This window comes from Podarcis vaucheri (genome assembly GCF_965113315.1).
Source record: "Podarcis vaucheri genome assembly, chromosome: 9".
Classification (NCBI taxonomy): Eukaryota; Metazoa; Chordata; class Lepidosauria; order Squamata; family Lacertidae; genus Podarcis; species Podarcis vaucheri.
Genome location: NC_138767.1, coordinates 48,024,582 through 48,045,665, shown reverse-complemented (window position 1 = coordinate 48,045,665; position 21,084 = coordinate 48,024,582). Strand labels below are relative to the sequence as shown.

The 21,084-nt window shown below is 47.7% G+C and overlaps 2 protein-coding genes and 1 long non-coding RNA gene across 7 annotated transcripts in view; 2 read left to right on the top strand and 1 right to left on the bottom strand.

The window, feature by feature from the left end:
- Positions 1-241: 241 nt before the first annotated feature.
- On the bottom strand, positions 242-7,474 carry LOC309541040. Of its 2 annotated transcripts, none has more exons than XR_014223624.1 (4): positions 7,357-7,474; positions 6,494-6,556; positions 3,010-3,164; positions 242-1,237 (listed from the first exon to the last, which is right to left on the bottom strand). It is a non-coding gene; the product is annotated as an uncharacterized lncRNA (long non-coding RNA). The 2 variants fall into 2 exon arrangements; XR_014223625.1 differs by having other exon boundaries at positions 6,494-6,559; positions 7,357-7,472.
- A 156-nt stretch (positions 7,475-7,630) lies between these two features.
- Positions 7,631-13,471, top strand: HAND2 (heart and neural crest derivatives expressed 2). Of its 2 annotated transcripts, XR_014223623.1 has the most exons (3): positions 7,631-8,878; positions 12,637-12,990; positions 13,090-13,471. XR_014223623.1 is itself a non-coding variant. In XM_082238458.1 (2 exons), the coding sequence occupies exons 1-2, from the start codon at positions 8,297-8,299 to the stop codon at positions 12,733-12,735; spliced, it is 681 nt and encodes a 226-aa protein (XP_082094584.1). In that variant the 5' UTR covers positions 7,631-8,296; the 3' UTR covers positions 12,736-13,471. The 2 variants fall into 2 exon arrangements, 1 of the variants encoding a protein (XP_082094584.1); XM_082238458.1 differs by having other exon boundaries at positions 12,637-13,471.
- Positions 13,472-16,951: 3,480 nt separating this feature from the next.
- Positions 16,952-21,084, top strand: part of SCRG1 (stimulator of chondrogenesis 1) — a 93,620-nt gene continuing 89,487 nt past the window's right edge. For 2 of the 3 annotated variants that reach the window (XM_082237313.1, XM_082237312.1), the window contains exons 1-2: positions 16,952-17,075; positions 18,741-18,830. The gene's annotated coding sequence lies outside the window, so the exon portion shown is untranslated. The remainder of the gene's footprint in view (positions 17,076-18,740; positions 18,831-21,084) is intronic. The other variant, XM_082237314.1, reaches the window with a different exon arrangement.

The window sequence follows — 21,084 nt, the reverse complement described above, 5'->3', positions numbered from 1 at the left end:
GTCCATGAATCACGCCCGCCAAATGATGAAGCTCGGGCAGTTTCTTCCAAGTAAACATTGTCAATGTTGACAGCCTTACTTCCAAGGCTATCACCTTCAGCTAAAATTTGATTACTGAAAGAAAAAGACGACACGGAATAGCAACAAAATCGCATGTAATTTACTCTGCTTAATTCTAGAGACTTTGTGCCATGGGTCTGTAGACTCTTACACGCAAAAAGAAAACAACATGGAACGAAGATCACAGAGAGATGTTTATTTTTATCTTTACCTTTAAATATGCCCAAGACAAATTATAAAATGTGCGGGGGGGGGCGACGACATTACAGTAGAGATGAGAAAGAAACCATGCAAATAACAACTGTTTAAATATAGTGTCCATATTTGTTGTATATAGGGGGGCAGGAAGAGAGAGAGATAAAAGCGAAAGTCACCCTAGCAAGACTTCTCTTAGAGATTCTTCAGCAGGGCAGAAATTTCTGCCCATAGGATTTAAGTACCATAGTGCATTTCAAACAGGACTTGAGATCGGAGTTGGGTCCCTCGCACCGTAAATCTTCGGCGAGCTTGGGCACTCCTTCATACATTCAAATAGTTCTCTAGCTTGTCGAATAATAACATTGGGAAATGGCTTAAGAACCTAGAAGCGCTCCAGAGCCTCGATGGCGCGTCGAACAAGCCAGCCCTTACACTTTATTGATACCACCCACCCACAAACAAGTATTTTCTACTCCCCTAGTCGATTTGTGTAACTGGAACTGCTGGGGTGGGGGCGGGAGGGAAGAGGAGGGGGAGATGCAGCCCGCCAGATGTCAGCTGGCCTTCAAGACTCCCGGATTTCTGCATAAATTAATAATCTGAAGAAAAAGAAGGTTTGGCGGAAAGATGATACAGGCCTCTGCGAATAAACCTGTCAAGCTGTAGCCTGACCCCCCTAAAACACAATCAAGCTTGCTTGCCAGTGTTTCCTCGTGACTTCAGTGAAACTTGTTTCTGTGGCGTTTTTAAGCCAACCGTTTCTCCTGGCTTGCCTCTAATCGGTTTAATAGGAGGAGATGCAAACCACAAACCCGCTGGAGTCACAGGACAGCCTTTAAATCCATCCAGCCCCGCCGATCGAGCTGGGAAGCAGACTGTTCCGTTGCCATTCTCGCTGCCCCGACCGCCGAATGACTCGAAGTCCGTCTGCAGTAAAAGGGAATCCAAAGAAGCTGGGCGTGACACGAATGGAGCGCATCTGAGAGAAGAGCGGGATATAAATATGCAGCTATAAGAAAGATGTCAGCATTATGATCTTTCCCTATAAGGATTCTATGTCTGTCTGTCTGTCTGTCTGTCTGTCTGTCTGTCTGTCTGTCTCTCTCTCTCTCCATGAACATGGCGAATTCTGATGAAGGAGGTAAAGGCAATGATTTGCCTCCATTGAAAATCGTGGGGTGCAGCTCCCAGGAAAGGGAACGAGAAAGAATTGCTATTGCAATACAAGGGCGGGGTTGAAAACATGCAAACAAACAAACAACACATCATGTGATGACAGCTGGTGGGGGGGTGAAAGAGGAAGGGCGCCCGACCTCAGGTGCCACCTTGCAAATATTTACTACTCCTTGGCCTTACTATGGCTGAGCTAACGCTGAGTTGAAACTTTGGCAGAACGCAAGACCCACCAGCTAATGTAAGGAGGAGCAACTGGTTTCAAAGGCGATTAATACACCCAGGACTGGATTTCATTTCACTGCGATTTACTTCCAGGTGAACCAACCTGTTCGGGGTTAGGCTGTAAAGAGCACAGGGCAGCCGGATCCTAAGCACAGGTTTTGATTGGGATACGAAAAGTCACTACGGTTTAGAATCCCAATTTGGGTAGGAACGAACGAGAGGGAGGCGGGAGAGAAAGTGGCGATTGTCTTCTAAAGAAAACTGTTTAACATCCGCGCGTTATTCAGGTTATAAATGCAGGCGGTCGTTTCCGCTGGGAAGATTGGGAGAAAGAAAGAAAGAAAGAAAGAAAGAAAGAAAGAAAGAAAGAAAGAAAGAAAGAAAGAAAGAAAGAAAGAAAGAAAGAAAGAAAGAAAGAAAGAAAGAAAGAAAGAAAGAAAGAAAGAAAGAAAGAAAGAAAGAGCAGGACAACACCACGTGCCGAAGTGTGTAGATTAGAACGAGGGCCACACGATGCCTGGTTTGGAGAGGTTGCAATTCTTATTGGGGACCGTCCTGTCGCCTGGTGTATCTGCTGTTTTCACTGGGAGCCCAAAGAAGCTGTTTAGTAGTACAAGTCAGTGACTGCAGTCCTACGGACGCTTATATTTTGGAGCAAGTCCCATTCATCCTGTTGTTATTTGATTGTATTTGGGAGCGGCTTTAGAGGCGGAGGAGCCAATACGGGGGAACAAAAACTGGCACAGAAGTAAATCTCAGAATTTGCTTCCGAGTCAGTATGAATCAGATCCCCGTGCTTGCAGAGGGGTGTTTTGTTTTACATTATGTCCCTGTTTTCCTCCATTCGCTTGGCTACGTGACTTTAGAACTCATTTTTAAGTGGCAATTTAAAAGCCGTGTGCCGGCTCCTTCATTGTTAATAAGTTGGGAGGGGGACGAATAAAAACTAACTCTTAAAACACAAAAAGCGTTTTGTTTTCGATTCCCTTCAGTTAGTCTTTAAGGCTCCTTTGGTATGAGTTTTGCAAGCGAAAACAAATGCCTGCAAAAGAGTACACCTCTCCCCCCCCCCTCCTCTGATACAGACGAGCATAATATAAGCACATATTTTCCCCTACTTGGGTTCATTTTTGAAAGCAAAAGGGGAAGTTAGAAGGCAGGGGAAATAATTTGGCTCCCAAGAAATAAATGTGTGGCTTGAAAGCACGTGGACCGAAAGGGTCCCAACGCAGCCATCTAGCCGGTCCCGCCTATGTCACCTGTCCAGCGCCTTGCGCACGGGGGACTCTTGTCCACGTCCACAAGGCGGAGCCCTCCCGGCACTCGTAGTTCAGGACCCTCTCCGGGACATACCTTGACCTGCGATTCGGTGACACACACTTTGCTGAACTGCGCCCTCCCTCGGACTTGCAGAATATCCACTCCACGGTTCTCCAGTTCCGCCCAGGCTGCTTTTACTTTTCCACACCAGTTTGGGAAGGCTCAGGCCAGAAGGACAACGAAGCTCCCTTGAAAGGCAACAAAGAAGCAGTTATGAATGTATTGCTGGGACTAGAATCCGGCAAAGCGAGCAACCTCATTTCTTTCTTCTTCTTCTTTTCCTTCTCTCCTCTTTATCCTCCAGACCAGCATACGCGCATTTCCTCGCAGCCATCCTCCTAGTTTATAATTTTCTCTTCCCTTTATTCCTTTGCTCGTCCACCTTTCCTTTTCTCCCCCTCCTGCTTCGCAATCCATAACTCTGAACATCCTCCATCTGTGTCTCCGTTTATTTATTTATCCTGCATCCCAGGAAGCAGAAATATTGGAACTGAAACCGGTTGGGATCCATCCTCCTAAACACGTCTAATCCGCAATAAAGCGCTTAGAATCCTGGTCTAATTCGACTGAATCCCACAACCGCTCTCCTGCAAACCATCATTTACTTAAGCAACCTATAAATGTGCAGATTTTCAGTCTGAGCTAATAATATATACTACTATCACCGAACGTGAGCTCCTGTCTGTTTTACACTTTTTAAGCAGCACCAATATTTGGAAATAATCATAAACCTCTCGAAGAAAAAGAAATCAGTGCTGCATTGTAGTGGAGTTCAGTGCGCATTTCTACGAAGTCACGCCTTTAGGATTTGAGTGGAAAAGAAAGCGCATACAATTTTTATTAGTATTATTCGTAGGGTATCTGTGTGAAGCATGGACAGTGTGCATGCCGGTGTGTGGAGAAGATTTCAAAGGAGACTATGGGAAAGGAAAATAAGTGATCCTGCGCAGGCTGCGTCGGCCTGGCGGTTGGGGTAAATAAATAAAGCCACAACTTCTGAGAACCGCAGGACGCTGCATCCTATTGGCGCGCTTTGCAAATCAAGAAGTGGCGCTTTAAAGGCCGCGGTTTGGGCGTCTAGATAAGGGAAGCCGCCCCCTCCCACCCCAAATGGCATTCCTTAAACGGTTTGCGGGCTGCTCTTCTGATCAGTATCTCAGGTGGCTCTGGTCGCATTTCGCTCTGCCGCTTGCTTGCCAAAGCTTTTTATCCCTGGAGTTATTAGGGAACCAGCTGCAGCGGTTCACCACAGCCGCTCTTAAGTTTTTCAGACTTGCGTTGGGGGCACGCCTGAGAGATGGCACACCATTTATTTGCACTCGAAATTGTCTGCAAACAAATAGGTCCATTCAGCCTCTGCAAAGCCCACATTTCTGCACTGATTAATTAACGCACGCACGCACACGCATGCATCCAACCACAACGCATCCAACTATTATTCAAATCCCCTCATAGCTTTTTGGGGAGCAATGAACTCTTGCTAAACTTTGGTGAACAGCCGGATCCGCAAACTCAAAACTGGATTGTGGTCCAAACAACTCAGATCCTAATCTAAAAGGATTTTGTTCTAGGAGGAAATGAGTCCCGCTGCCTATGTTCAAGGGATCTTATTTCCCAGTACGTGTGCACAAGATTGCTGCGTCAGAACACATAACGAAGCATATTCCTTGCAAACAAATCAATTGAGGCCAAATGCGGGATTTGGATTCACATTGCTTGGAGATCTGGGTGTTAATCGTCTTACAGTTCAATGCCTTGCATGTCTGCTCGGGAGCGAGTCACACTGAATTCCAAGGGCCTTGCTCCCAGAATAACTGTGGGCATAGGATTGCCACCAACATATGCCTGGACCTGAAAATCTGAATCGGGCCAAACGCTTGGATGCAACCGTGGTCCGGGTGAGGACTCGGATTTTCGCATCCTCGCTGCTCTGCTGACAGCCATACTTCACTGTAAGTGGGCGCGACCCAAGTCCCACCGAAAGCCATGGCCCAATTCTCGTGTGACTGAATGGTTAGGATTGCACTCGGTGTTCTTCCCTGCGTTGTACATCACGGTTTCGAAAGAATAATAGCCAACCACGAGAGCGCCCTGGATTGAGACAGGAACACGCCGCAATATACTGAAAACAGATCTGCACGTTCCATTATAACATTCATGTGGCTTATATTTCTGTTTGTTTCCATTATACTACCGCTATTTGCTCTGCATATTTAATTCAGCTCTCCACTCCCGCACTGAGCTACACCCACGCCACCGGGATATACCGTGCACTTAGGTTTATTTTAGACGCACAGTATTCTGTTCGGGGCAAACGAGAGGAATGGTTTTAAAATTATGTAGGATCTCCCTGGTGTTAGGATCATCGCCGGCGGCAGACGGTTCCTGATACTCTCATGTTAAAAGTTCACAATCCTAGTCATAATCCAATTGTAAACCAGATTGCACTCCCATTTGAATAGAACAGGATCAGAGTATAAGACTTATACTTTTCTCTTTTTTTTACCCTAAGCAAACAGCAAAGCTGCAAAACAGCAACCACGCCCTTTCATTCAATTTCCATTCATATTAAAGCCGAGGGCGCGCTCCGGTCTAAGGTGTGCTATGCACTGCAATGCACCAGCTGAATTAAGTTCAGTACCGCTGTCGCTGTGAGGATACGTGGCAGGGAGAACCTATAAGCCTTTCGACCCGGTGCTAGCATGCTTACTCGAGAGTAAGCTCCGCAGGGTTGCAATGAGGGTAATTCAAGTAAGGGCGCACGGGACCGCAGATTTAATATTTTCCCTTCACTTTTGCCGTTCAGATTAGACTGTAACCAATAAACTGGAAGACAAGAGAAGCGACCTTGGAATGGATCCGCATCTCCAGTTTAATCTGCCCTTCCTTCTCTCAAAATATCAGGAACCCAAGAACATTTTCCTCCTCTGTGGGCCTTGCAAAAGCCTGCGATGTGCAAACAGTTAAGCCGATGTGCTCGGATTTGAGCCCATGGAAGCGACCACAAATAAAGAAATCGTATTTCCTTCCAAAGATTCTCCTGGATCGGTGATTTGTTGAACTCCGATTTTGGAACCGCGTCCTAATCTGCTCCAAATCCTACCAGTTCTCTTGCCAAGACTGGAAAGATTCTTTTGCCCAGCCATTGAGTCTTCTTGGAGGAAGGAGACAGGGAATGTACTCAGATTCCTTTCTCCGAGCTACCAGTTTCTCTGTGAAATGCAGTTGGGGATCCTTTTTCCTGTTACAATGTGTTCGACATCTCCCAAGCACAAAAATCTATCCCTCTATCTGTTGGCGTTGTGCCGGGCCTGCCTATTAAACATCTCTTTAACAACTCCCTGCTCATAAGTGAAACCCCTTTAAGTTTGCCTAGGCATTTCGATATAGATAGATATATAATATATTCAGTATTATGATTATTGGTGAAACAAGAGGAAGACAGGCAGATCTTTAAATTTTGGTGAAAGGAGAATATAAGGTCACAACGTGCTGTTAAAAAGATTTGGTTACTTACCCAGTTGGGCTGGCTAAGTCAAGGGGAAGCTGAGTTCAGGCAGGGATTGTGTGAACGCCCAAACTGCTGAAATAAATTGAATCGGGTTCACATTGCTTTCTTTTGAAAAGTAATTTATTCCTTAAAATCTCTCTTGCACCCGACCCCCGTGCTTGGCCTTTGGGCAACGGACTGTTTTGTACAGACAGGAAACAAATCCCCCCGCTTTACAACTGATTCGATCTAGTTTTTGCTTGTATAATTTTTGCCACGTGTATAGTGCTATTGACAACTCCGGATAAATCCTAAGCAAACCAGAAGTCTGCTGTAAAGTGAATTGCAGGAGGAAACTCATTAACAAGGTCCACTGCAATTGCATTTTGCACTGTCATAGAATTTCTCCTTGTTACACCGATTCCGATTACATTGTAGGTAGAAATGGATCTCATTTATTTTTTTGAGGGGGGGTACCTCCAAGTGATAGCATATTGTGGCATTCATTAGGGGGGAAATATTCTGATTGTCCCACACTACCCTAAAAAAAAAATCCTGAAAAAAGTCCCAACAAACATTTGTAACTTCGTAATCCATCACATCACCGCTACTGCTGTCACTACTCTGTGAGTAACACAGTCCCTATTGCAAGATCATAAACAAGCATACAGTGATAGAAAATATACTCACATACGGGTGCATTATAATTATAATACTGTAACATAATTATATTCCATGCAGAGTATATGCCAAACCTTGGAACCATAGAACACCTTAATTGAGATAATCAGCTATTTTAGTCCTTACATCTATCAGCCTGTCTATCTATTCCTCCATCTGGCTCTCCATATCATCAACCCAAATAAATGCATGCACGCCCGCATACTTACAGCGAAACGTTGTTAAACCCTCGCGTTAACCTCTGTTGATGCTTGGAGGGGGGGACCCTTTGCCTCGTTTGTTTTAATTATATTATGGATAGGAACCGCAGCCAATCCTAAAAGAGAAGCCGAACAATTAGCAGCGCGAAGATCAAAAAAAGTTTTATGGCCCGCAGAGGGAGGCCCCGCCTCCCGGCTGCCCGGATTGGCCCGGAGAGCCTCTGACGACATATATTAACCCGAGCTGCCCTAAACATGTAGCTGTACATGGAGATCGGCTGGGAAATTCGACCAGTGCCCTGCGCAGCGCCGACACCGGGAAGCCTTTTTTGAGCCTTGATTTTTTTCCCCCTCCATCGTCGCCAGCACCACCATCTTCTTCATTCTCGTCCTCTTCCTCAGCTTCTCCATCGCGGCGAGGAAGAGCTGCGGATTTCCCTGGTGGGGAAGCTGCGAAGCAGCCAGCAAAGTGGATGGGAGCCGGTCAGATTTAACCGCAGGAGTCGCTTCCCGTCCAGGGAGGAGAAGGAACTGGACCCACTGGGCAAGCTGGGGGGGACATTCCAGCCAAGGGGAGGCTGTCGGAGGAAAATGCAGGTGTAAGTAAACATCCCCCCCCCCCCAAGTTGTATTCATATATATATTTAAAATCCCTCTAAGAAGACGCCACAGGAAAAAAGACAGCGAGGGAAACTCACCTCTTGGAGACGGGAGGGGTCCCTCTTTTCAGGGGGGACCCTGCTCCCCTTTCTTGTCTTCCTTCGCCCCTTCAGCCCCAACCTCCCGGGCCGCATGAGTGCCGCGGGAGGCCCTGATCCTGCTGCCTCCAGGGGGCTCGGGGGGCTTTGCAGCTCTCCTCCGATGGCCACCAGCCTCTGTTAAGACGCTCTTCTCGGCAGCGCAGATCCAGGGACCAGATCGGGGGCGCGGGGCTCCCGGGGCCCCGGCGATGAGTCTGGTCGGGGGCTTCCCGCACCACCCCGTGGTCCACCATGAGGGCTACCCCTTCGCCGCCGCCGCTGCAGCCGCCGCCGCAGCCGCCGCCGCCAGCCGCTGCAGCCACGAGGAGAACCCCTACTTCCACGGCTGGCTGATCAGCAGCCACCCTTCGGAGATGTCTCCTCCCGACTACGGCATGGCGCTCTCCTACAGCCCCGAGTACGCCAACGGCGCGCCGGGCCTGGAGCCCCCCGCGCACTACGTGGGCGGCGTGGCCCCCCCGGGCAGCGGCGGCGGGCCGCCGGGTTTAGGGGGCGGCCCGCGGCCGGTCAAGCGGCGCGGCACGGCCAACCGCAAGGAGAGGCGCAGGACTCAGAGCATCAACAGCGCCTTCGCCGAGCTGCGCGAGTGCATCCCCAACGTGCCCGCCGACACCAAGCTGTCCAAGATCAAGACGCTGCGCCTGGCCACCAGCTACATCGCCTACCTCATGGACCTCCTGGCGAAGGACGACGCCAACGGCGAGGCCGAGGCCTTCAAGGCCGAGATCAAGAAGACCGACGTCAAGGAGGACAAGAGGAAGAAGGAGCTGGTCAGTACGGCCCCGGAGGGAGGGAGGGAGTGGGGAGGGAGCGCTGGAGCACAACCACACACACCCCCAAGCCCAGTCCGAAGGAGGACGCTCTCCTCCTGAGTGGGGAGCCGGGCCTTCTTTCCCCCAGAAGTAGCTGCTCTCCAAGTCTGCTTCCTTAGCAGTCAAGAAGAGGAGGCGGCCTCCTCCTCCTATTCCAGCGACTGTTGGAATGCAGTTTTCCTCGGCCCCATAGCCAATGGTCAAGGGTGTTGGGAATGAGAGGTGTAGCCCATCAAACCGTGGAGGACCACAGGTTTCCCGCCCCAGTGCTTTAGGGAAAGTGTGTCCAAAGAGGACTTCGTGGAGCCCCTGAAAAGCATAGCCCAGTGAAGTGCAAACACGTCTAGGATCGGGTTGTAAGGCTACGTCCCGAGAGAATGGAATGGAAAGGGAGATCTAAGCTTCTCGAAGGGGAGCAACGCTCCATTGAAACCAGTAGGGTGTACCTAAGAGCGCAGCTAGTTGCTTTGGGGAAAATCCCGTTAACTTGTGGAAGGGTTGCCTCCACCTTATTGTGGGGGAAAGGAGCGTCCCGTGTCCTTGCTTTCCATGGGATTTAATTTCCAAGGAAGTATTCTGAGGGCAGCCTCTGCTAAAACGTTGGCTTGGGCTCCAAGTCCATTCGTACCCACGGAAGATCGCAGCCTGCGAAGGTTGCTCTCTGGGCTGTGGGAAACCAACGTGTTGAACACGTGAAATACTTACCTATCCTCTTCCAGATAGGATCACAGTAGGTAGGACCCGGCTCGTTTACAGGCTCCTCTCGCACACACGTTCTTTATTTGATAGGAAGGCTGTGAATCCGTAAATACGTGGAAGATTCCAGGAAGGGAACGCGCAGGCGGGAGCCACTCCATCACTTTCCTTCCCCGACTTGAGAGGCCTTAGGGCAGGCATGGGGGGCCACAGCTCCCGGCCGCCTCAGCCAGCAGGGCCAAGGCTTTGTAGTTCAGCAGCATCGCGGGGCGAGGGGAGACACAAACTGGTTTAGAGAGATTGTTCTTCGCTATCCCATAGTAATCCTTCTTGGCCCTTCAAAACATAAGGAATGGGGTGTTTCCTATTGACTTCGCTGGAGCAGTGTTCTGAAGCTCTAAATTTAAGGACCTCAGCCTTTATTGGGGGGGGATGCCCGTAAACCCCATTCGTTTCACCTGAACCAGCCTCTTGAGTGATTTTAATTTCTGCAGCATTGGCAAAAGCTCCGCAAACCGGTTAAACTGGTAGGCTTTGGACTGAAGCTGTTTCAGAGGCCATCCTTAAACCCTTGACCCTAAACGCAGACTCCCTTCGAAAGGAAAGCCGCCGTGAAAACCGAAGGGACCATTTTCAAACGTATCCATTTGGAAACAAAGTCCAAAATCCACGTTAGGGCAATGCCTTTCTTAAGGTAACCAAAATGTCACAAGAGACTCCCTCGATGCCAGGGACAAGTTTCTAGTCAGTTTCAATGCCAGCCTTTCGCTTTCGCCCTCAGTTGCGGATCCGAGTGGAAATGTCCCGGCTCCGCTTTCTGAGCTAAACTCTAATCGGCTTGCTCTCCTAATCGACAAGTCGCTGATTTCAAGGGACTCTCCCTTAAAGCAAACGGGATTGTCTTTAAATTAGTGAGTTGTGGATTGGAACTGATGAGTTGTGGATTGAGGCCCCAGCCAGCAAATCTCTTGAGAGAGCCTGCGGTTTAAAGAAACGTCGACAAAGACAGATCCCTTTAGGGAAAGAGTAGGGGACACACACACACACAGAGAGAGAGAGAGATCAGTGGGGTTTCAGATGTTCTGTTCCAGGCTTCAGTCCAGCGGAGGGTTGTGTGTGTTTGGAACCCACTTCCTCATAAGGCTGCAATCTGCAGGACACATAGTAATACTGAACCCTTTAACTGGAGTTCCTGAGCTACGCGTTGATCACACAGTAAGCCAGGAAGGTTCTATTTACTTTGAACTTATCAGACAAATGTATTGCGGGGCGAGCTCCGCCTTCCACCAATAATTCAAAATATCATGCCTTCTTCCTTTCCTCCAAGAATTTAACCTATAGAATACGCCTAGTTAATCGCGAGCGGGAAGAGGAAACCGGTTACAATCACAAGTTTTCTGTTTTTCTTTAAATATAATAGGGAAGGATGTTTTTTTTAAAAAAAAAAAAACAAAAAAAACAGCAGTTGCTAAGGGACCAAGAGCTGGAAATTGAATCTCAACCCGGATTAGAATGGTTAAGGTTACAAACAATCCTGAACAAAAACACTTGGGATGCATTTTTAAATAAAATAAAATAAAAATCCAAAGTAGACTCCATACATTTGCTGTGTTATCCTAAAGCTCTAGGAAACATCTTCCATTGAAATAGGTGGGATATCCAAATAATTGCATTTAGCACTCTGAACTGGCATTTTTTTAAAAAAAGGTTTGAGTGCACAATATTCGAAAGAGACGATCCCCCAGGGGGTGGTGGTGGGAAGATATTTCCAAGTATTTTGGGACTCGGATATTGCCCATATTACAATACTCAGCAGACCAGTACTCTCAGATCCTAAGCATGTCTGTTTCACAAGAAAACCCGCGGTCGGTGCTTCCAGGTCTGCTCAGGGTCTAAGTTAACATGGGGGGGGGGGGGAGGCGAAGCTATACAGCACATCTTACACATTAATTCCTTAACTTGGGATACCGGGATGAGGGCATTCATTGCCTTGGAAGGGACTTTATTGGAAATACAGGAAGGCTACAAGCAGGCTCTGGTGACTGTCGTCTCCAAGAGGAATCCCTGGGTCTTATCCCTCCTTGTGACTTGGCCATTTATAACCAGTAAACATATGCAACACGTGTGTGTATAGGGGAATTTTAAATCTATTCGTTTTCCATTCAGTTGAAGAGAGAGAGAGAGAGAGAGTTATTGTGTAGACAGTATTGAGAAGTGGGGGGAAGAATGATGAATGAGTAGATGCAAAGTCGTTTGGGGGGGCTGATTTATTTTGTAGGTTCAGTGTTTACTTAGACACATATCCCACAACCTCACAGGCCTTTTGTCCAGCAACCTGAGATTCTGGGTAGCTTATACACTATTGGGCTGTTCAGTGAGCCGAAGGACTATTTTTTATTTTTATTTTTGCTTCGCTTTAAAGTGTGTGTCCAACGCCTGCACATATGACAGTCTTTTATAGCTAAAATAAAGTTCATCCTATATTTGGAGAAGCACTGTTCGCTCGCGTTTGGAGAGCGAGCCGATTCAGAAAATCGGTAAGCAGGAAAACTAAGCAGGCCACAACAAATACTATATTATAGATGAGGCTACAATTCTGTGCAAGCTTCGCTTGGGTGTAAACTCCCAGGCCTTCAACTGAGTAGACGCGTGTTGGGTCGCCGTGGGAGCCGCTTTCCTTCCCAAGGGTTGCGCTTTTGCTCTGCATCCGGCTCCTCAGGCGATCCTATACACACAGCGGCTGCTCAGAAGGCTCAGGGAAGCGTACTCCATTGCACCAACTCCGCAGCCCTAGCTGGGTTGTGTTAAGTGTGTGGATCTGATCCCTCCACGTTTTGCGAGAAAGCCCGTTTCAGAAGAAGAGCTTGCTCCGCTTGCTCCGAGGCCTCTCAGCAAACGGACCGAGGCTCCTTCTACGCCTCCCTCCTGCCAAAGAGGTGCGGGCGGGAGGAGGTTAACCCAGATAAAACGCAGGGAGATAATCTCTTTGTTTCTCTTCTCCGTCTCCTCTCCCGGAACAGAACGAGATCCTGAAAAGTACAGTGAGCAGCAACGACAAGAAGACGAAAGGCAGGACCGGCTGGCCGCAGCACGTGTGGGCTCTGGAGCTCAAGCAATGAGGGAGGCGCTCGCAGGACTGCAGGGAAGGAGCGCCCGAAGAAGCCTCGTCTTGCAGGGGGACTCTCTGCGCCTTCGAGAGAGCCGCTGCCGAGCTGAGGACTCGTTGTTGCTGTTGTTTTGGAATCGTCTGGTTTATTTATGTGCAATTTCCCTCCCCTAGTCTCGCCTTTAAAAAAAAACCCAAAAAGAAACCCGCGGATCTTGGAAGAAAAGCATTCCATATTTGAATATATGAAGAAGAAAACTCCGGCGTGGTAAGGGGGATAATGGCGTCTCCATAGTTTCTTGTTTTGTCCCCCCCCCTTCCTCCTCTCTCCCCTTCATTGAATGTTATTTTTGCTTTATTTGTATAGAACACACGGGACAAAAAGAAAGAAAGAAATCTCGCAGGCATTAGGGTGGCATGTGAAGTGTATGTGTTTAATACTTGCCCCGTTGGGTCAACGTGTTGATGGCGATCTCAAAGCAGGAGCCCACAATTTCTGCGTCTTGGGCCGAGTCCGGGGCTTCCCAGGTTTGTCCTTTTCCCCATTGTGGTCGCTCAAAGAGCTGGGAGAGATTTTGCGACAGCTCTTTTGTCCAAGTGTACTTCGGTCCTTAAGGAAGCGAACCGAACGTTAAAAATTAAAATAAAAGTAAAAACGAATCGTCCGTGGAGCTGAATTTAATAACGCAAAGGTGTAAACGCTGTACGTATTCAATAAACCACTGTGTGTGTGTTTTCTAAAACGAAAATGTTCGATGCCTTGAAATGATTTTTTAACCCCTTTCCTTCCTGAGTTTTGCTATTGTCATCCTGGCCATTTACTTCCAAACGTTAGCTAGACAATAGCTAAGGTTTGGAAGTAAATGGCCAGGATGACATATCAAGTTGAGATCCTGTGGGCTGCTGTTGCCTGCGAAAGCCTCGTTGAAAGCGGTGACATTTACTTCCGAGTAAACGCGCGGCATAGGAATGGGGTAGTAAGCTTATGCCTTTTGTTTTGACCCCGGTGAAAGGGTAAAAGAGAAATATCAAAGGCGGGAGATATATATTTTTTTCGAGACTTTGGCTGCGATCCTGACCACGTTTCCGCGGAAGTAAATTCCACCCATGTTCAGGGGGCAGGGAAGCATTTACACTGGGCCAAATACTATTTCTCAGGTTGATATTTTTATAGTACTTTATATGGGCCGTAGTAGAGCACTAGATCAAGTCAGAAACAAATTTTGCTTTGTTTTCTCTGAGGAGTGAGAGAGGTTGTTTAGTTTTACTGAAGCTGTAATAATTTAGTGATTTCTAAAGGTGTTTGCTTGCGAATGGGGGAGGATACTGCGGACGGGAGCTAATCTGGATATTTATTTCGTGCTTATCGGAGCGAGCTGTTTTTCTCGGCGTATTGCTTTCAGAGGTGACAACCGCTAGGGCGTTGTAGGGTTTGGCTTTGGCTGGGGCCAGGCCAAAGATGGTTTAGGAAACCTCGGTATACCGTATAAGTGATTATGTAACTTGGAGCTTTATGTCAAGTATGAAACAGGGAGCAAGGCTAGGGATTTCGGAAAGGGGAGAAATGCAAGATTTACAGTGAGATACGGTGACCTGGATATTAACTTTGTGGTTCCCTAAAACTCTCCTGGGTTGCACTTTTCCTTCCAATTGACTGCAGCGAGTTCATTTATTTAAAGTGTGTGTGTGTGTGTGTAAGTGTAATCCTACTCTGGCAAGGGCTTCCGAATTGGGCTCTGTAATGTTCTTAAGGGGAGCGAGGAAGAGAATAAAATGGGCTTGTGCTACCGAAACTTCTCTTGGGGTGGAAACGCCACCAGGCCGGGCAAACAGCCTTGAACCTCCTTGAAACTGACCAGGGCTAGAAACCGCCCCCATAAGGCGACGCTGGCTTCTAACAACCCGAAGAAACGCTGGTGTCGCGAAATAGGAAAGCCCCGCCATTCTCGTCCCTTTTTAAAGGACCACGCTCCCTCTTCGCAACAGCATTGCCCAAAATTTCCCAATACTGCTGCTCAGTCCTGAGTTTTCTTTTCAGCCTTTTCTTGACCGGCCTGAAAACATAAGCGGCGCTAACGGAGTTTAAGTTGAGGACTTAGGAACCGAATGGCGTCCGTCGTTTTGCGTGGGGTTTAAGCTTGTCCCCTGAGGAAGCTTGCTTGGGTCTTAATCGGGCTTTCAAGGTTAAGCGAGAGGATTTTTCATTCTTTCTCTCGAGCTCACTTTTATAGATCTGTAGCCCCCGGGCTCCCGGCGTGAATGGAACAAGACATCCGCGCAGGCTGGCTGGCTCTGCCCCAGATGTCTCTGATGTGCGTGGCTGTTGTTTTTTGAAACCCCCCCTTTTTTTCTTTTCTTTTAAATGGCTCGCCCTGGCCGTGCTCTGACGATGAGAGAAGGTAGATTTCCAGCTGCCCATAAAAAGATAAGCAGGGGCCTTTTACACCGCTGGCCAGGCCGCCTTGACAACAGGAAGGTTGCGAGGTTACAACAACGAGGCCAACGTGGTGTGCCCTCTTCCAGTCCCGGGGTCAGGTAGCTGAGGCTGGGAAGAGCTGTGTTTACAGACACTTGCCTGGGAAGGAACATTCCCTCTCTCCCCCCCCCCAACCCCACCTCACACTTTTCTTTTCAAAAAAGTTAACTCCAGCTGCTGTTGTAGCTGGATCCAATCTCTCCTTTCCAACCCAGTACGATTTTTCGTAGATCTTGCTCAACGCTATCCAAAGTTCTGGATAGAAAAGAGAAACAACTGGTTCCAGGATCGCGCAAACTTCCCACTCCCACATGCCGCCCGTCCTCGCGTGTTTGTAGATTTCTGGCCCAGAATATCGACTGGCAAGTCTTTCTATGTTACGTTTTCACTGTTACATCCACGCAGTGCTTTTGAACTAGGATTTTAGAAGAAGCGGGTCTATGTCCCGAGGCTGCAGCGAGTGCTTAAGGGTTGATTCTTCACCACCACCTCTTCTTTTAGGAACCCCCCAATTTAATGAATAAATTATTCCTCATTCAAACTTCTCAACCCTTCCTTCCCAAGCAGCAGAAAAGGAAAACCTGCACTTGTTTGTTTGCAGTAGAGAGCATACTTGAGCGAGCTAGGCTTTCTCTCACACACGTGTACGCACGAGCTCACACGGTCACCAATGCCACTCTTTCTGGGGAATAAAGCCCGTCGTATTGTCGAAATAGTCGATCATCCAGTCGCTTAGGTGGTATGAGAGAGAGAGAGAGACTGTTAACTCCGTGTGAACATGCTTATGCATTACTTTAAAGCTTCCCCCACCCTAGAATCGAAAGATGCTACAGAATCGTCAGGATCCCACCCAAAGTCAAGAGCTTTGAGACTGCAATCCTACCCACGTTTACTTGATAAACTGAAATCCGCGGCGCTGACTTCCAAGTAATCATAGATACTAGCTCGGTTGCACCATTTTCGACCCCTGGTGCTAGAAATAAGAGTCCAGCACGAGAATAATAACAGTGTCTGCCGGGCCAGGCCTTAAATGTGTGTACCGATCGCTAGCGATCTAAGCTCTCAGACAACAAGCCCCCCCCCCAAACCCAAGAAATCCTCTGACTTCCGTGAAGAGGTATTTCTAAGTGTGCGCGGAGGATCTCAACCATAGAAACAGACCAGGTTGACTGACCCGCATTTTTCCCCCTTTCCACCAGATGATCAATAGGACTTTTGGCTTCCAGTCCTCCTCCTCCTCCCTCTCTTTGTCTAAACGAGTGGGGCCATCGGACCCACTGAAAGGTGATGGCGGGTGGGCGGGCGAGGGTTAAGAGGGGAAAGAGGGGGAGAGGGAAAGGGTGGGGGGGAGAGATCCTTTTTAATTGCTCGGTAATGGGGCTGTTGCTATTTTCTCAGGAGCAATCATTCCTGGAGCTAAATCGCAAGAGCCCTAGACAGGCCGGAGCCGACAAAAATGTAGCTTTTGACGTTAAAAGCTAAATGGGGAAGCGGGGCGGTGGAAGGTAAATTGATGGTCGATTGGGATGTCAGGAGCCCTGGCCCCAGATCGCTGCGCGGGAGCTGCGAGCCTGATAAGGCCCTCTCTCGCTTCTTGGGACGTGGTCCTTTCGGGCAGCGACTCGCTGGGAACTGGGGACGAGCCTGGCAACGTCTCTCTCTCCCTCTCTATCTGTAAAGTTCTCGCTAAGGTCAGGCCTGAACTTCTCCGTCGCCTTGTCCACCCCCCACTCCCTTCCCTGGGATGATAACCGCTGCGCAACTAGCGCCACAGGGAGGGAAGAGATAGAGAGGCCTGAGAAAAAGATCAGGATCCTTTTCTCTTGCGTCGCCTCCTGGCTGGCAATAATGGCTTAAGAGGCCGCAGCAACTATTTGGTAGGTAATCCGAGAGGGGAAATTAATGAATGAGCCACAGCCAAGGAGAGAATCTTCTGCAGCTGGTTTGGAAACGCGCATCGCAGAGAGGACGAAGCGCCTGGATGCAAGGCGGGTGTTTCACTGAAGTTTCTTTAATCCTCAAGGAGACCCCACTCCCCTCTCTGTTAGGCGCGTTTGTTCACTTGAGAGTAAACATGCATAGGATCGGGTTGGTAGCCTCCGTCAGATCACCCTCGCAGAGCCATCCCCCTGCATGTTGACGCAGAAATCTGGAGGGTTGTGGCGAGGGCGACTTTCTACAGTGAACAAGACAGGGAATTCTGCTCTGATCCGTGGGACTTTTGCTTCCCAGCAAATCTTCCCAGGATGAGACGCCACGCCAGGCTGCGGTCATTAGCCTCATGATCCCGAATACAGTACATTTTTCGGGAGGCAAATTGCCTCGAAATAGATTTGGTTTTCTGGCCCAGGGCAATGGGACCAGGAAACAGCCCACATTCTAATTGAAATCCCTGGATGGTTTTTATCGGCTGCGGATCGCCCTGTAACCCTGCCCAGTCCTATGATCACTTACTTGGGGGTAAACACGTGCGAAACTGGGTTGCACCCCATCCACTAGCATTGGCGTGCAGCATTAACTCCCTAGGGACTCGCTTCCATGCAAATGTATTCTGCTTGTGGGCAACAGTTTTGCGAGAATGGAATATACTTTTTTTTAAAAAAAGTGATAGTAGCATATGCCATGGTGTTTAATGATTTTCAGATACAGTATAGCTCACAAGTGTGTTTAATTCTCCATCATGGCCTTCAAAATTAGCATTTTGCCTCTCCTTTCCCTTACTAGCATAAGGAAAGAATCGTGTTTGGAAGGCATATAAAACTTCTTCCTTATTAATGTGAATTATCTTTACTTACTTTCCCTGTTTTGTTTTGAAAGGATTATTTGGAATGGTTTTAAGGCTGCAGTACTCTGCACGCTTTCTTGAGCTCCAGCCTCGCGGGCTTCAGTGGGGCCTGCAGAGTTAAAGCGCGCAGGATTGGGGCCGTGGAATCTACTGTTTGACTTCTTTAACAAGGCGGCCCTGAAAAGCGTGCAAATTCTCTTATTGAGAGAATGAAGCCCCTCTGACTTCAGTCGGGTGAGCATCTCACATATGTGAATGTGGGACAGGAATGCGCCTTTTGGACTCTGTTCCTTCCCGTCACTTGTTTTAAATAGGCAACTGGAGCTTCGCGAGAGTAGCTGGCTTCCAGATTGCAGGGAGGCGCTCCGATCCTAAACACATTTGCTTGGAATTAGCTCCCTTTGATTTCAATGGGACTTCACTTATCTATAATGTCTTCAGTATGGGGTGTTGCTCTCTCTACAGCTTCAGCCGTGCTGCGGTGATTTATTTTAAGAGCCCGCGAAAATCGTTTATTTGTGTAGGGGTAAACTGTAGGTTGGGAATCTGAAGGTTTGCTTGTTTGGAAGTGGATTGCATTGAAATAGGTGGAAAATGCAAAGTTTTAGGAGGTCGGCCCTTGTTGGGAGCTGCCGAGAATGCGCTATTTGCTTTTCATTTTCCTGCGGGGAGGCTTAAGCCGCAGTGCATCACAGCCTGAAGAAGTGAAAAGAATAACTAGCCACAATATTAACGTGCTGACTTCATATCCCTTTAGATTCTGTTTAAAAGCTGCACACTAGAAAAAGGCCCTGATTCAGCTGGGTGAATCGGATTTCAGAATCTGCCATCCAAGGCCTACCACCCAGTATGTTTTGTTGTTTTTGTTTGTGGCCAACTTTTCGTCTCTCTCTCAATCAACATGCAAAGTTATTTAAATATATCTTACTTTAACATTAACCTTTCAGCTACGTTTGTGGACAAGATGCAGCTCAGGATAACTGCTGAGGTCCTGGCGCTCCGGGGTTATTGTCCACGACCTGGCGAAAGTCCGAATTATTACAGGCACATTCATTCATTTACTTTATTCTTTATTAAATTTTTATACCGCCCTTCATCAGAAGATCTCAGGGCGGTTCACAATATTTTTAATTTTTTTTTTTTACCAGAGAGGAAACCCTACTCAGCAGAGTGGGTCTTCCTTCCGAATCAACACATATTAGAATTGTACTATGTGTCTCTCCCATTCAACTTGCCCAGTCTTAGATTTAATATGTAGATATAAATGTGTGGACCGTTTGCTATTTCAATCCACACAATATATTCCCTCTCCGTGGCCTTCCGCTTTCACAGCTGGAATAAAGTACCTGGATTTCATTCAATGTACAACCCACATCTTAGATTTCCAAAAGTAACTTAAAAGCGAGCATGTCCAATTTGGGATACCACTATCCTTTCCACATATTTCTTCTTACAACTGCTGCTCCAAATACATCTGCTTGGAAGAGGTACCATTCGTTTCAAATTTGAAATGCTTCCAAATATATATTTTGTGCTCAAGAGGGCGCTTCAAATACCCTAGGAATGCAAGATGATATTGATTTGCTTGCATGTTTACTACAGATAGTTTCCTCCTATCCACATATTTCAGAATAGCTTGTTTTAGTAGTACTAGTTTAGTAGACACTTGTTATTTTACTACTGATTTACATTTGCATGGAAATCAGTCTCCACTAGTCGGAGCAGGGCCTACCATTACCAAACTCACATTGAAGCTCCTCAGTGCAAGTGATGGGTTGGGATCTATTTAATTACAGAGCAAATTCTCTGAAATCAGTATTTCCCTTGTTGAAAATTATCTTGTCTGCATTGAACCAGGGACTGTTTACACCAGCACTGAAACCTCTTTAACAGACTTACGCCTGTGCATGTTTGACGGTGATGAGGGACAGTTCTCATGAACTATAGGGTACCTTCAATTGTAACAGAGGAGCTGCGAGGACTTGGCTGAAGTCCTATAGCCGAGGGGTAGAAAATATGTGACCCACCATTAATTTGGCTTATCATACTGACTATCACCCACGCTGGCTGAGGTTGATGGGAGTTGGAGTCCAACCACAAATGGAGATCTGCAGGTTCCTAATCCCGGACGAGAGGACTGCAGCCTAATCTACGCAACACACCCATCGATTACAAGATGAAGTTCCCCTAATCATAGTTCATGAGAACAACTCCCACACCCATCAGCACCAGACACTCGCGGACACACATCTGTTAAAGGAATTTCAATGCTGTTGTAAACAACCCTTGTGTTCAGTTCGATTACTTGGGCGTAAACCCTACTGAACTCAAAGCCATCGCTGCTTAGAAGACGTCTATCGGACTGAGTTGATAATCCATGAAAATTCCCCAGTCTTAAAGATTATACTTTATGGAATGGGGTGTATGGATGTATTCCAGGATTCCTATAATCTTACTTTTGTTAGATGATTAGGTAAAGAGGTCAGGCTTGAAAAAGAAGACTTTTCGTTCCTTTCATTCATTCCTTTTTTCTTCGATACTTATTCCAAAAACAGCAGATGGCGTTAGTAGTAGGAACTGGAAAGAAAACGTGTTAGGAATTATTAGATTGTATTTCGAGCACTGGGATCGATCGTCCTTGTTTGTAGTTCTTCCGTTTGTAGTTCTTCCGTTCTTCCGTGAGCTTTCTCTGTGTTGTGGATTTGTCACATGTTCCGTAGAATTGCTCACTCTACCACCCCAACCCGGTTCCTGAAATTTACAGCGGTTTTTCCTTCGAGCCAGATAACGATGGCGAGCCTCTCCGTCAAAGTTGGCGTCAGAATGACGCGCGGAGCGTCTCGCTGGCCTCCTTTGGCTGCGATCCGCATGTCACTTGGGGATCCCTATATGTGTAAGCCCCATGGAACTTCAATGGATTCTCTTCTGAGTGAGCACAGACAGGGGGGTCGCGTTTGCAAGACCCTACTACACTGTCAAACTATTCGGATTTCCTTACACCCTCCAGCCAGGCAGCCGTTTAAAACGCGCGTATCATTGATTTTTACGCCTGTCTTTGACGCTTGCCATTAAGTCGAGAAGATTTGCAACATTAAACTGCT